The sequence below is a fragment of the Festucalex cinctus genome, chromosome 19, assembly GCF_051991245.1.
Source record: "Festucalex cinctus isolate MCC-2025b chromosome 19, RoL_Fcin_1.0, whole genome shotgun sequence".
In the NCBI taxonomy this organism is placed as follows: Eukaryota; Metazoa; Chordata; class Actinopteri; order Syngnathiformes; family Syngnathidae; genus Festucalex; species Festucalex cinctus.
Window position 1 is genome coordinate 10858896 of NC_135429.1, and position 13028 is coordinate 10871923.

The 13028-nt window shown below is 39.5% G+C and overlaps 1 protein-coding gene across 8 annotated transcripts in view; it reads right to left on the reverse strand.

The window, feature by feature from the left end:
* Positions 1-13028, reverse strand: part of ppp1r9a (protein phosphatase 1, regulatory subunit 9A) — a 45966-nt gene that overhangs the window by 14470 nt on the left and 18468 nt on the right. For all 8 annotated transcript variants that reach the window (XM_077508028.1, XM_077508029.1, XM_077508030.1 and 5 more), the window contains 3 exons: positions 4680-4812; positions 2777-2897; positions 682-786 (listed from right to left, as the gene is read on the reverse strand). In XM_077508028.1, coding sequence (XP_077364154.1) covers positions 682-786; positions 2777-2897; positions 4680-4812 — 359 coding nt within the window. The remainder of the gene's footprint in view (positions 1-681; positions 787-2776; positions 2898-4679; positions 4813-13028) is intronic.

A 13028-nucleotide genomic window follows, 5' to 3' on the forward strand; every position in this document is an offset into this window, starting at 1 on the left:
TGAAGGCAATGCAGGCAGGGCCTTACGCTCCAGCAGAGGCGCCTTTTATTATTTGATCTACATGTGAAGAAACAACTGAGGTGAACAAAGAAGAAAATTTAGAAAAAAAAAAAATAGAAAAAAAAAAAAAAAGGACCCAGAATTAAATTGTTGTGGTGTAAGCCTTTGGACATCATTGGAGGTAGCTGACCTGGAAACAACCCTTTTCCTCAGTCATGGGATATCACCTTATTATTCCCACCATTTTGTGGAGTTTCAAGTATGGAAACTCCTTTACAGTGAGTGCATATGGAAGTGATTTCATTTCAGTTTACAACCTGCATGATTTAAAAGGTTAAATATAGGCAAAAAGGACAGCTGGCCATAAAAGCTCAGATAGGGAAGGATATACCAAGGAGGAGGTGGTGCAGTAAGTGGGTGACATCATGGAGGAGGATAGAAAAAGCGAGAGAGAAAACGGTGAGTGAAAAGAAGTCTAGTGATACTAAAAGAAACACCAAGTAAGATTCTACACAAATGAACACGTATGTACACAAAATGAAAGCTTATTTTCAAAACCATTCAAGTCAAAGATGACTTTTAGAGTCCTAAGCTGGGTCACCGTGACACTTCCTGCTGATATGATCTTATCTACTACTCCACTACCTTTGCTTATGTCTTATAACAGGGAGCGTCTCTTACCGTACAACTCCTGATGTGTTCCTGAGGACAGAGGCTGCAAAACTCTGTGTGACACCCACCAGGCTGGTCCCATCCACCTCCACTATCTGGTCGTTCACTTTGATCCTGACACAAACAGACACATACCCACAAAAATGAGGACACCGTTTAACACTTGAGGGTCCAAGAAGGAATGTCATTGTCTTAACGTTAATTGAAGCAGCTCGCAGTTCATCGTGTCCCTCTTGAAAATGACTGCCTGGGAAAATAAATGTCAAAATTACACGATGAAACTAATGCATGAGAAGTGGAAGAGACATCAGCTCGGCCAATCACGCACATTATTTTCAAGATTGGAAGACAGCACTGAGGCAAGCGCTTCCCTCTAATGGCTGCAGACTAACCCATGAGACAAAACGAGCCACAGAAAAAACAAAAAAAAACAAAGAAAAAACACAGGAGGTCTACTAAGGACAGAGACCAGCTTGCCTTTTTGCTCTAAGCCACAAAACACAGCACAGATGAAATGTTGAACTCCTATCAACCACCCACTGATCATCCATAAAATCCCTTTTAATTGATAATTAAGAAGCTCTACTTTGAAAAACCGCATAAAAACAGACAAAGGGAATTACTAATCGTTTGAGCTACTTCTCAAAATGTAATTTCAGAGACTGCTCTAATTGTCTTTCCACAAAACAGAATATCAAAATACTTTAATAGACCACATTCATCTCGTTTTTATTTGAAAAAAAGAAACATTTATTTGGCTCTATTGTAGCTCTTACTTGATTTCAGTGGATTTTTAACCTGGACTTAAAAGAATTTACACCCTAAATGACTTCACTCCTCTTGGTAACTTATTCTATTTGTGCATAGCATAACAGCTAAATTCCGCATCACCATGTTTGGTTTGATTGGCCTGAATATACAGACCTCAGAAACCTACTAGGTTATTGCAAGATATGGAGCAGCTAAATTGAGTCACAGATCTGCGAGAGAGTACTATTTATTTATATTTAAAAATGCAAAACAATAAAAACAGGCCAGTCAGTGTCTGTCACCAACTCAGACTTCAACTTCTATGTGACCCACAGTATCTGACATCTTAATCTGGCTTTGTGCCTCCTTCCTGGTCCAACATGGCGCGCCGAGAGGGAATTAGGAAAAGATAAAGCGGTGACATCGCCGTTGGTCATCAGAACCGCACGTAAGAGTGAGCATCAGCCGAGTCCATCGATCTGTCTGCCCGCCATTGTGTGCCTCAGACCATTAAACCTGACTCTGCAAAAGGCCGACGTGCACACACAATGCACACGCGCAGGAGGAAGCTGATGGAGAGGTAATAACTGAAGGATATGATGTGCGAGCGTGCATGTGGAATAAGAAAATGGCAGCAACAAAAAAAAGCTTTAACAGCAGTTAAGTTTTTCATCCAACAAACATATCCTTCTTTGTGTGAAGGGCACCAGCAAATAAAGGTCAAACTGAGTAAAATTTGATGAGTTTATTAAAAAAAAAAAAAAAAAAACTTTTAAAGATGATTTGTTTATTATTATGAGGGGGCAGTGCAGTCAGGAAAACGGAGATATGTGTTTATTGTCAAGAAAGACGATTTTGCAAAAACGTCCCAGCTGAATCTTTACTCTGCACTGTTGCATCCATTTTCCATCATACTTATCCTCGTCAGAGTTGCAGCTGGAGCTGGTCTCAGCTGACGGGCAAAAATAAAAAAAGACTACACCTTCAACTGAGTTGCTTGCGTCAGCTACTATATGTGAAAAATTATCCTACACTACAACAATAGGCCATGTGCACTGTTCACATTTTCTAAAAAAAGATGCACACATGGATCATCCAGAAGCATGGGTAGAATGTGGTCACAATCAAGAGACATCATGCTGCATATTCCATCACATGTGCAGCTCTGCGTGAGACAGCAGTGTGCCTCTCTCTATGGATCTAATCGCAACTCCTACTGATAAATCTGACAGGAACTGTGTGTGGGTTGGTGTGCGCGGTCCAGAATAGCTCACGATATGAACACTTTTTATACACACTATCACGGACAGAAGTTGTTGCCCTTAATTTTTAACAGAATTGAAAAGAACCTCACCTGCTGTCTCTTTCGGCCGCTCCACCTTCAATGACGGTCTTGACGAAGATGCCCAGTTTCTCCAGGCCTGCGTCAGCGCCAACACCCATCCCGATGATGCTGATGCCCAAGCCGTCCTCATCTAGACACAGGTGAAACACAGTTTCATGCGGCTTTTACGAGTCTGCTGAGGTTATAGGAAACAAAATAAGAATTAAAATTGAAATATATATATATATATATATATATTAGGGGTGTTAAAAAAAATCGATTCGGCGATATATCGCGATACTACATCGCGCGATTCTCGAATCGATTCAATAATTGGCAGAATCGATTTTTTTTTTTTTTTTAGGATTCACACCTTGAGCATGGAAGGATGTTATATGAACGGAACATTAAGCCTTAATATTTTATTTTAATGCTGTTCAAACATGAAACAGATTACAACCTCTATAAGACTGAAATTTCAGATAAATAAATAATACATTTTCATATAAATCTTACACTCTACAAGCTTACTGATTAGTATTTTCTAAATTTGAATGAAAAAAAATCGCAACAATCGACTTATAAATTCGTATCGGGATTAATCGGTATCGAATCGAATCGTGACCTGTGAATCGTGATACGAATCGAATCGTCAGGTACTAGGCAATTCACACCCCTAATATATATATATATATATATATATATATATATATATATATATATATATATATACATATATATATATATATACATATATATATATATATATATATATATATATATATATATATATATATATATATATATAGTGAATGGAATAAAAATGAAAATGTTTTGAAAAAAAGACCATCACATTTTATATTTAAAAAACTAGGTCTGCATATAATTGACCTCCCAAAAATCCTTCAAAAGTATTTCTGAATATTGTGAAAAAAAAGACAAAATAATCTGAATGTATATGCTGAGAAACCTTGGATTATTAAAATGGCAGCATAGAACGTCCCTGGAGTGAACGACACAAGTTTGCTGTAATGTCTCATTTTGCAGATCCAATCAATTATGTCATTGATCATTCGGTAAATTATGACTACAACCAGTCAAAATATCTGTCAATCAGATCTGTGTGAAGTCCATATAAAGCAAACTATAATTTTAACAAAAAAAGTTCTGCATTTTCGTCTTTGTCAATATTACACATGAGCTTTTGAGTTTTATTGCTGAACATTTGTGAAGGACGGCAAAACATTTGAGAATTGTGGTTTAAATTACTTCTTTTTTAATCTCCCACTCGACAAATACTAAATAAAATAAAAAAATAACTAATGAAAAATCCCAATTAAAACTGGTGTGTGCCTCAAAATTAAGAATTGGGTGCTACAGTGTTTTGAATAAATGTCAACAACAATCTCAAAATGACTCATAGAAAAGCAAGCGGATGGAGTGAGGATAAGGGAAAAGGAATATAACTACACATGTGTAAAAATAGTGCTTTAATAATGAAAGGGGGAAAAAAAAATAAAAAATAAAATAAGAGACATCCCCTTAAGCGTACGCTGCCCTTCACTAATACAGCAATATTGTTCTGGATGGGAAGTTCCTTTCCAGTGCACTATTCCTCCCTTTTCCATCCACCATTCATTATTCATAAGAGCTTAGAGTTACATAACAGTGACTGGAAGGTGATAACCCACAACACAAAGCAGTCTATTTTAGATCAGGGGCAGAAGTTGGTAGCTGGGGACAAATTGTGAGAACATTGGGTTTGCATAATACTTGGGGTTAAGTTGCCACAGTGCATTTAAGACAGAATAGTTATCGCTATTTTTTTTTTTTTAATTCTTAATATTCAGAATGTTTGTAGACCCCTGGGAAATATAACACCTCACAATTGGGTGGGCGATTCCGCCAGATGTCATGAGATTTTCCTTCCCACCTTTCTCCAGCTCCACGGGGAAAAGCTCCAGCTTCTCCACCCTCTTCTCCAGCTCGTACTCGGCAGATGAGGCCACAGGATCCACTTCTTCGTTTCGGCGGTCATAGTCCTCGTTGGAGTAGGTGTTGAATACCTGGAGAGGTAACAGAAAGAAAGATTGGGGGCATGTTGGTTTTCACCTTCAAATATAATCCATAAATAATTTACAACCTAAAAATGACAAACGCAAATATTTACTGACAACAATCTGTATAATCAGAGAATCTTTCAGAGATGTTTTTGCTCTGAACAACACAGGAGGTTTCTCTCCTCCTCTGCAATAGTCAGCTGTCACATCACATCTCATCCCAGGCAGCAGGACGCCCTCACGGCTCCCTGCATGCAGTGCAGAGAAGAGCGCTAGCTGAGAGCAGCACAAGCTGTCACCAGCAAGTGCAAAAGGCCACCTGCAGGCGCTGAGTAAAAAGGGGTGCTAGGATGTGAAACGAGTGTGTGAGCACTTGGCCATGCTGGTATGCCAGCACAGATTTGATTTCTATGCCAAAAAACAACATCTGGTGGTGTTGTTTTTTTTTTTTTTTAGTTATTCTAGTAAGATATACATTGGGTAATTTGGTTGAAGATCACAGCTATTAATTTAAATATTTCATTAAGGAAAATGAAAAGTCATTTTCTTTAAACATTATTTTTGCAGATTCCTTCACAATTCTGAGGAAAAGTACACATGGACTACCACAGAAGACTATGCGTCTTCATCAATATTTTACCAGTGACAAAACGCAAGTGCACACAAGGTCAAGACATAAAAAATGAACATGTCAGTCAATGTATTTTTGTTCTGACTTTGTTCTAAAGTAGATGTTGCAGAACACGAATGGATGCGTTAAACGAAGCACAGTTTTTTCTATTTCCTGTGTGACCTTTCTGTCATCAATCATTCAGCACGATCAGCAACTCTGCATTATTTACGCTGTAACGCACGCACGCACCCACACGTAGATATGCAGACAGTTTATCTGTGCTCAATTTTTTTTCACAGCTCTGCAAAAGCAGCATTGATTTTATGGTAAACAATTAAATCAGGGCGCAGTCATTCATCACATATGAGTTGAAGCCACAAAAGGTACGTGAGTGAGAATATAAGATTATTCTATAAGTGTCAAAATCAATTCAAAAAGTTTTCAAACTAAAAAAATTAAGCAACAGGTTTTCATTATTGCTAACATGGCTCTGGAAAATTGATTCAACAATAAGTATGAGACTGGTGAATGATATTAAAGTATGTTGTAGCCCTCAATGAAGTTTTTATTAAAATGGTCCCAGCATGCTTCACTATGAAGGAGTACAACCGTGCACTTAATTTATTCATTAATATTTTATAATCAGCTAACGGCAACAATCATCAAAATACTAATGCAGTGTAACAAACAGCGCCTTAAGCCTGTCCATTAAAATATCAGAGTTAATGACGCATTCAGAACTAACAAAACTTAAACAGAACATTTGCTATGATTCAAATCAAATCACAACGCTGGTGGCTGATTTACTGCTTCTGGGGGTGTTTCTCATAACTCCACAAATACCCAGGACCAGATGCTACCTTTGGCAGTCTCAACTATCACTAATGGCTTCTCTCAGTCACCGAAGGCTGGGGATAAAAACACATTAGCATGTGGAACACAGGAGGAGAGAGGGAGGAGGTCAGGAAGAAGGATTGAGGACAGATGAGGGTCGATCTTTGAGAGGAGGCGTGAAGAAGACATTTAAGGCGTGTTGCCCTTTGGGAAAATGGAGCAAATGGAAGACGATGTGAAATGGCAGATATCATTTTTTGATTCCTGCTGAAAATGTAAGTTTTTCCGTTTTAATGGTTGTTTATCGATTATGGTAACTCATTAAAACAAGTTTCAGCTCTCTCCAAAGGTTTTCTATTAAATTGTATTGTGGAGACTGACTAGGTTGCTCCCATAACCCAACATAAATGAGCTTTATGAACTCTTCGTCTACTTCAGCTACAAACTAAGGCGCGGGGGCCAATTGTGGCCGGCCACCCCCTTTTACGCAGCATATACTAAAAATGGTATCTGCTACTAATAAATGGGGTTTTTATACTGTCGAGCTTCGAGTTTTTAAATATACAAATTAACTATGTATTTACATTTAAACAAGTAACATTTATTTTCATAACACTGAACAGAAGATAATTTTTACAAGCAAAAATTGGTTCCTCCTATTAACAATATTCCTTTTTGAAAGCTGGCATCAGTTTAAAAATCACGTAAAATAATATCTAAACAATATACAATTGCCTGATTGACTGATTTTTGGTGTGCTTGTTAAGGTAAAAAATGTCAACATGGCTCTGGCATCTGGCCATATTCCTGTTTGTGGCCCTCGAAGAAAGAAAATTTGGACACCTTTGATTTACGGCATCCTGTTATCTGTCAACAAATGCACTTCCCTTAGCCTAGTAAACCACTGAACCATGAGTGATTTTTAAGATTTAAATAATGCTAAAAACACTAAGCCCCAACTTAACCAATTCCCCTGGATTACTTTTCATACAAAATGACATTACACAGTATAGCTTCTAAAACAGACGGTGCAGCTGCTCTGACTTTGCAGAGGCCCGAAAGCAACACACTTATTTGTGCTTCTCTCCGTTTGTATGCGGGCATTTGAGATTGTGCGAGTGTGTCCACAGATTCCATGTCAGGCATTCTGGTGGCAACAATAGGGAAAGAAAGTATGCATGCGGGTATTGTGTGCATGCGCCTGTGTGTATATGAGCAGCTGGTTCCCTTGCAAGGTGCGTGTCTATACACGCTTGTGTGCCAAGCAAGTGTGCTGAAGACTCATCTTAGCATGAAAATGAAAATGTCAGTCACATTCCCAATGTGAGGAAAGAGCAGAGCCCCACAGGGAAAAGAAAGGAGAATGGGGGAGCCCATGTGGAGGAGGTTGAAGTGCAAATAAAGCCAAGTGTCAGTGTATCAGAGGATGGTGAAAAAAATGAAGGGGTAGCGGCGGTGGTAAACAAAGAGCCCAGTTCACGGGGGAGAGGAGGTAATATCCACCAAGAGAAAGTAACCGAGCGACTCAGATGATTCATGAGCTGAGAGGAGAGTCACAAAGCCATGCAATTGAGGAGTTAGACAAGCAGTAGAGGGAAATGAAGAAAGAAAAAGTTGAAGACTGAGGAAGTCCGGTGCGGCGATATTAAGCTTTGTGCCAGGTGTTCCATCACACAGCCAGTGACTTTATCACGGTGGATGGAACTTGCGCCATGAGAAGCCTCACAATGTATAGTACAGTCCCTCTGTCTAGACTTTGGTCTTCAAATCTGAAAGAAACCATTTCAAGATTCAGTAAAAATCGCAATTTATTCCACTTACATGCCAGTCAAAACTGAGCTTTGTTGTTGTTGCAAAGGCAAATTGTTTTATGTAACTCCTTTATTAAATCTCATTAGAATGTGTCCCCTGTACTAAGACAATTCAGCACATTTGCATTCCATTTGTTCTACCTGTGATCACCACCCAACCTTGTGCACACACACCACTAAGCCTCAGCCACAGGAAAGAAGAAGAGGCAAAGGAATGTATGTCTCGCGGGGATTTGGACTGACCTTGACAGGCATAAAAGAGGTGTGAAAAAGAAGCCGGCCAGGAGAAACACTCACAGTCTTCCTTATGTAAAAGATAAGTGGCGGACGAGGGTGAACTGTCTGGTTCAAGGCCAAACTTCCTGTCATCTCACCATGCATCATCCTGCGTGTGAGGAAGTGACACTGACATCTGACATGTCGGCGAACGCCAATAGCTTAGTCAGCATCGTCTTTTTTTAGCCCACATGTAGGCTGCATATAAAGGGAAGTCACATGTATTTTACAAGATTTGGCTTTACACTTTAACAACACATAAATAGATGCCATTCCCAACTATTTCTACTAGGTCAGTGTCAGTGAGTGGACAAAAGACACGAAAGGGATGTGAGTGGTGGTTATGAGGGGGCGGGAACTAAAGACGGCCCAGTAGAATAGTAAACAAGCACAATTCAATGAGCGCATACAATGCCTTGCTGTGTCCCGTCTGTATTATGACGGGGGCGTGAGGGGTGAATCACAAGTACCACAACAACTCTGTTAACATCACATTGCCAATTCATTTCATTAATAGTCAACACAGCATTCTGATTAATTTTGTGTTTGAGAAGTAAGCAGAAAAAATATATACATATCCAGCTCAGAGGTGGCCATTTTGCCACTTGCTGTAAATGACAACACTGGACCGAAGGGCTCACATAATGACCGTCACGGCTCACGTTTTCTGAGCGCTTAGTCAAGGTGTGATGTCATTTTCAGTCAAAAAAATGAATAATAACAAGTGGATTTTTCTGTTTAATTCATGTTCCACAAACACACACTTAGAACATATTATTGTAATTATTTTTCTGGACTTGACACCCCCTTTAACTCATTCACTCCCAAAAACGTATTTATATGTTTTTGTTTGCTAGTTTTTGTATGAAGGCTTTGATGCAGTTTCTGACCTGAAGTGGTCGCTTAAAGCGATAGTAGTTATTACAAAAAAAAAAAAAAAAGTGTGCTTCATCTGTTTCATGAATGAAACTTTTTTTTGTAATAACTACCATCGCTTTAAGCTTCCACTTCAGGTCAGAAACTGCATCAAAGCCTTCATACAAAAACTCTAGCAAACAAAAACCTAAAAAAACGTATAAATACGTCTTTGGGAGTGAATGAGTTAATAGGCTGCCACAGTTTTGTATATTTTCCACAGCACAGTACTATCCATCCATCCATATTTTTCCCATAATCCTTTTAAGGGTCTTTGGGAGGTGGAGCATTTCCCAACTGAATTAATTACACCCTGGAATGACTGCCAGTCAATCACAGAGCATTTTGCCGTCCTCTGATTGGTCAGAGCAAAACTTGTTACCTCATATGTAGTGATCTCCGTAGATAAATGCATTTACTAATGAAAATCTCTGTTGAATATGATGTAATAATGATATTTTTTTTAAATCTTTGTTAACAGAACACTGTTCAGTGTGTTGACATTGTTTCCAGTTTCAGCGTGGTACTATTTTGAAGTGGCAAATCGAGTAGAGTGGCATAACCTGCGAGTGTTCCGGATTACATATTGCAAAACAACCATGCAGTGAGTTTGCAGAAAAGCCTGATAAACATTGTTCATAGAACGGAGGAAAAAAAAAAAAAAAGATCTCTAACAGAGAGAAAAATGACTTGGACATTACGGTACTTATAAACGGAAAATATAGTGTCATTGATAGAGACATAAAGAATTGGCAATACACTGATGATCTCATGCACACGGGACCAGACTACAGGCAGAAATAAAAGTGTGGTGATAAATGATAGCTCCATGACACAGTATGAGGTGGAAACTGACCAGGATAAAAAACAACAAGGCAAGTCTCGCCTTTCTCTTGATCATTAAAACTGCATCCCCGTTGGGATCATCAGGTGGCACAGAAACAAGACAACAAAAACGTCCTGGCTGAATAATGCAATAACTATACACACAAACCCAACCTGGGCTTGGAGCTGTTAAACTTGTCAAGGATACTACAGTATTACAAGAAAAGTTGGCCCAACTAACTCACATTTTCACATTAAAGACAAACTCACGTAAAGGCGCCCAAGTTGTACACTGCTTGATCCCTTTGAAGGAGTTAGTGAAATGCTTTGATTTAGTTCACTTGAAAAGAAGCTTAGCCGAAATATAGTTTAATACCTACTGCCCCTTTTCTGATCTCATAAGCAAACTGTCAACTGTTATATGTGTCACTATTTGATAAAGTTCTCTCCCATGACAGTAAGATATAGATTCCATAATTAGGATGTGGATAGACAGGTTTACACAGTTTAAAGGGGAAGGGGTCAAATATATAATAGGAGAAAAAAAAACAGGGCTGAAAAGAGGCTTCTTTAGACACTAATTTAATATATGCCCCTTTTTTGCTTTGCGTTTGCTTTTATGTTTGTTGTTTGACATATTGTTTGACATATTGTTAGCCTAAGAGCATAAACGGCAGTCATATAACTTACTGTTCAAAACATCCACGAAAACAGCTTGCTGGTAATTGTTTATTTTCTTTATGTCTACGTAGATTCTTAATCATCCAGCTCATGCTAATCCACAAAGGTTGAATTTGTTGATTTGTTTTTCCTTCCAAAAATCCCTCCATCACATTCCATCAAAGGCGGAGTGCTTTGAATATTGTTAAGATTTATTTTTTTCATACAGTAGTTAACGAAAGAGGTACGCCACTAAAGTAGAGTAATCCTCTCCATCAGAGCACAGTTTGAAAGCAAAGTTCTTGGCTGGCAGCCCACCTCATTTCCAACCCGTATTAAGAAGAGACAGTCCAGATAAAACAGATAAAGATGTAACGGCACTGTACAGTACATAAAATTAAGCATCAGGCAAAAGGATGTGCTGATGTGGTTAACATGGCTTTTAAATGCCGTGTTCAGGATGAAGAGGCAGAACTTTCTAAATCCAAAGCAAGCGGAAAATGGCACAGGCAGGTTGTTAATTTCCGCTTTCTCTCTTTCTAAGCATCAGCAACAAGACTCGAGAAACTCTTTGGATTCTTTTTATGCTCCAGTAAAGTACGTGATGTAAAGCAATGCATTGCAGAGATTCGGAAGGTTGTTTTGCCAGTGAACGTTGACAGTGGTTTCTAATATAAACACTTGTGTAGTGCAATACAGTATTAATCTGAGGAAGATGACCTCAAATTCCCTGCACCACCTTCCAGCTCAATATCCAAATGTAAAACATTCATCAACAAATGGCACATTTATTCAGTGGAAGAATGGCCTGGTGTGGTTTTATGACTAACCACACCAGTTAAATAATGTAGTCCAGACTCGTGTTGCCAGACGCACTGCCACAGGGAAAGAAGGCTGACACACATCTATCAAATTGATGAGGCTACTCAGCAGTCCCCAAATGGAGCAGCAGCCCAATCTAATACACAAATGCAGCAGTGATAGACACACGCAAAGCAGAGAGGCCCTTAATGCTATCATTTAACTGAAGCTTCACTTTTTAATCAAAATATCACGACAGGAAATGCCCTGCCTGAATAGAGTTCAAATTGAGCAGGAACAAAATTTGAAGGCCAGACACTGCATACATAGGCCCTCCTCTGTCAAACTCCCGTGGCGTGATCCGATCAGAGAGAGGAAGTAAATACAATGAAAAAAATTGTGCCTCAACGCGAGATGGATGTTTGATCAGGGCAGACATGTTTAACACCCTGACAGCCACGCAGGAGAAAGTGGAAGGAGATGAGTGCGATGCGCCCCGATGAAGCGCTCTATTCTCAACGGTTCTTAATGGCTGTAAAAGCATTGCGGTGTGGAAATAGGGCATCGGAAGCGTGACTTGGGCAGCGCCACATCAATCTGAGGAGAAGTGAACAGGCGACCCAGAGACACTAAAAACCAGTTGCTTGAATGAGCATGTGATGGGATTCTTTTCTGTAGGTCAGTGCCGTCGGGAAGCCCACTAAAGTCACTTCCTCACTGGGTCAGAATGTTGCAGCCCTGCTAAAGGACATGGAAGGAAGCGTGACACCAAATACAGTAACTGGACACTTTATTAGGAACACCTGCGTATAGCGGCTGTAATTTTGTGGCTGACCTATGGGGCCGATATATTGCACATGTCAGAAACTCTTGCATTGAATGCCATGTAATAACATTTCAACACATTATGAGGACTCATATGTCCAATTTAATGGATATTTTTTAAAAGGACTTCTCATCCAGACGTGAGCATGCTGCTCACAAACTGTTGCCAAAACGCTGGTTGTGCACTCTCTCTTCTTAGCAGCTGCCTGCCTGATTTCTAAATCAATTAAGGCAGCAAAGCTCGGATGTTAAAATGATTTATCCGCTTTAGGGAAAAGCGCTAAGAAATATTACAAGAACTGTTAAGATTAAAAGATGGTGGGATTTTTCTGTACACCGTGCCAGGATCGACTCTGCAGTCTCCTCCCTTTTTGGGGTCATGCCGGACTCGTGTGGGGCTTGAGAGTACGTCTTTGTCTCCCTCGCTATATAGACGAACAAAAGACACGACCGTGTTTGTGTGCAGAGGGGAGGGGGTTGCATAATAGAGATGAGGGAGGGGGTGACTGTGTGAGTAAAAGGTGGGCAGTGCTTATCTTAAATATTCCATATGATGAATGAGCATCAGGCTCACCCCAATAGGGGAGATGTTGATGCTATCACCTGAAAGATTTTTGTACTGAATTCTGACTATGTTTCGCTGTGTGTGGTGAGTCCTGAGG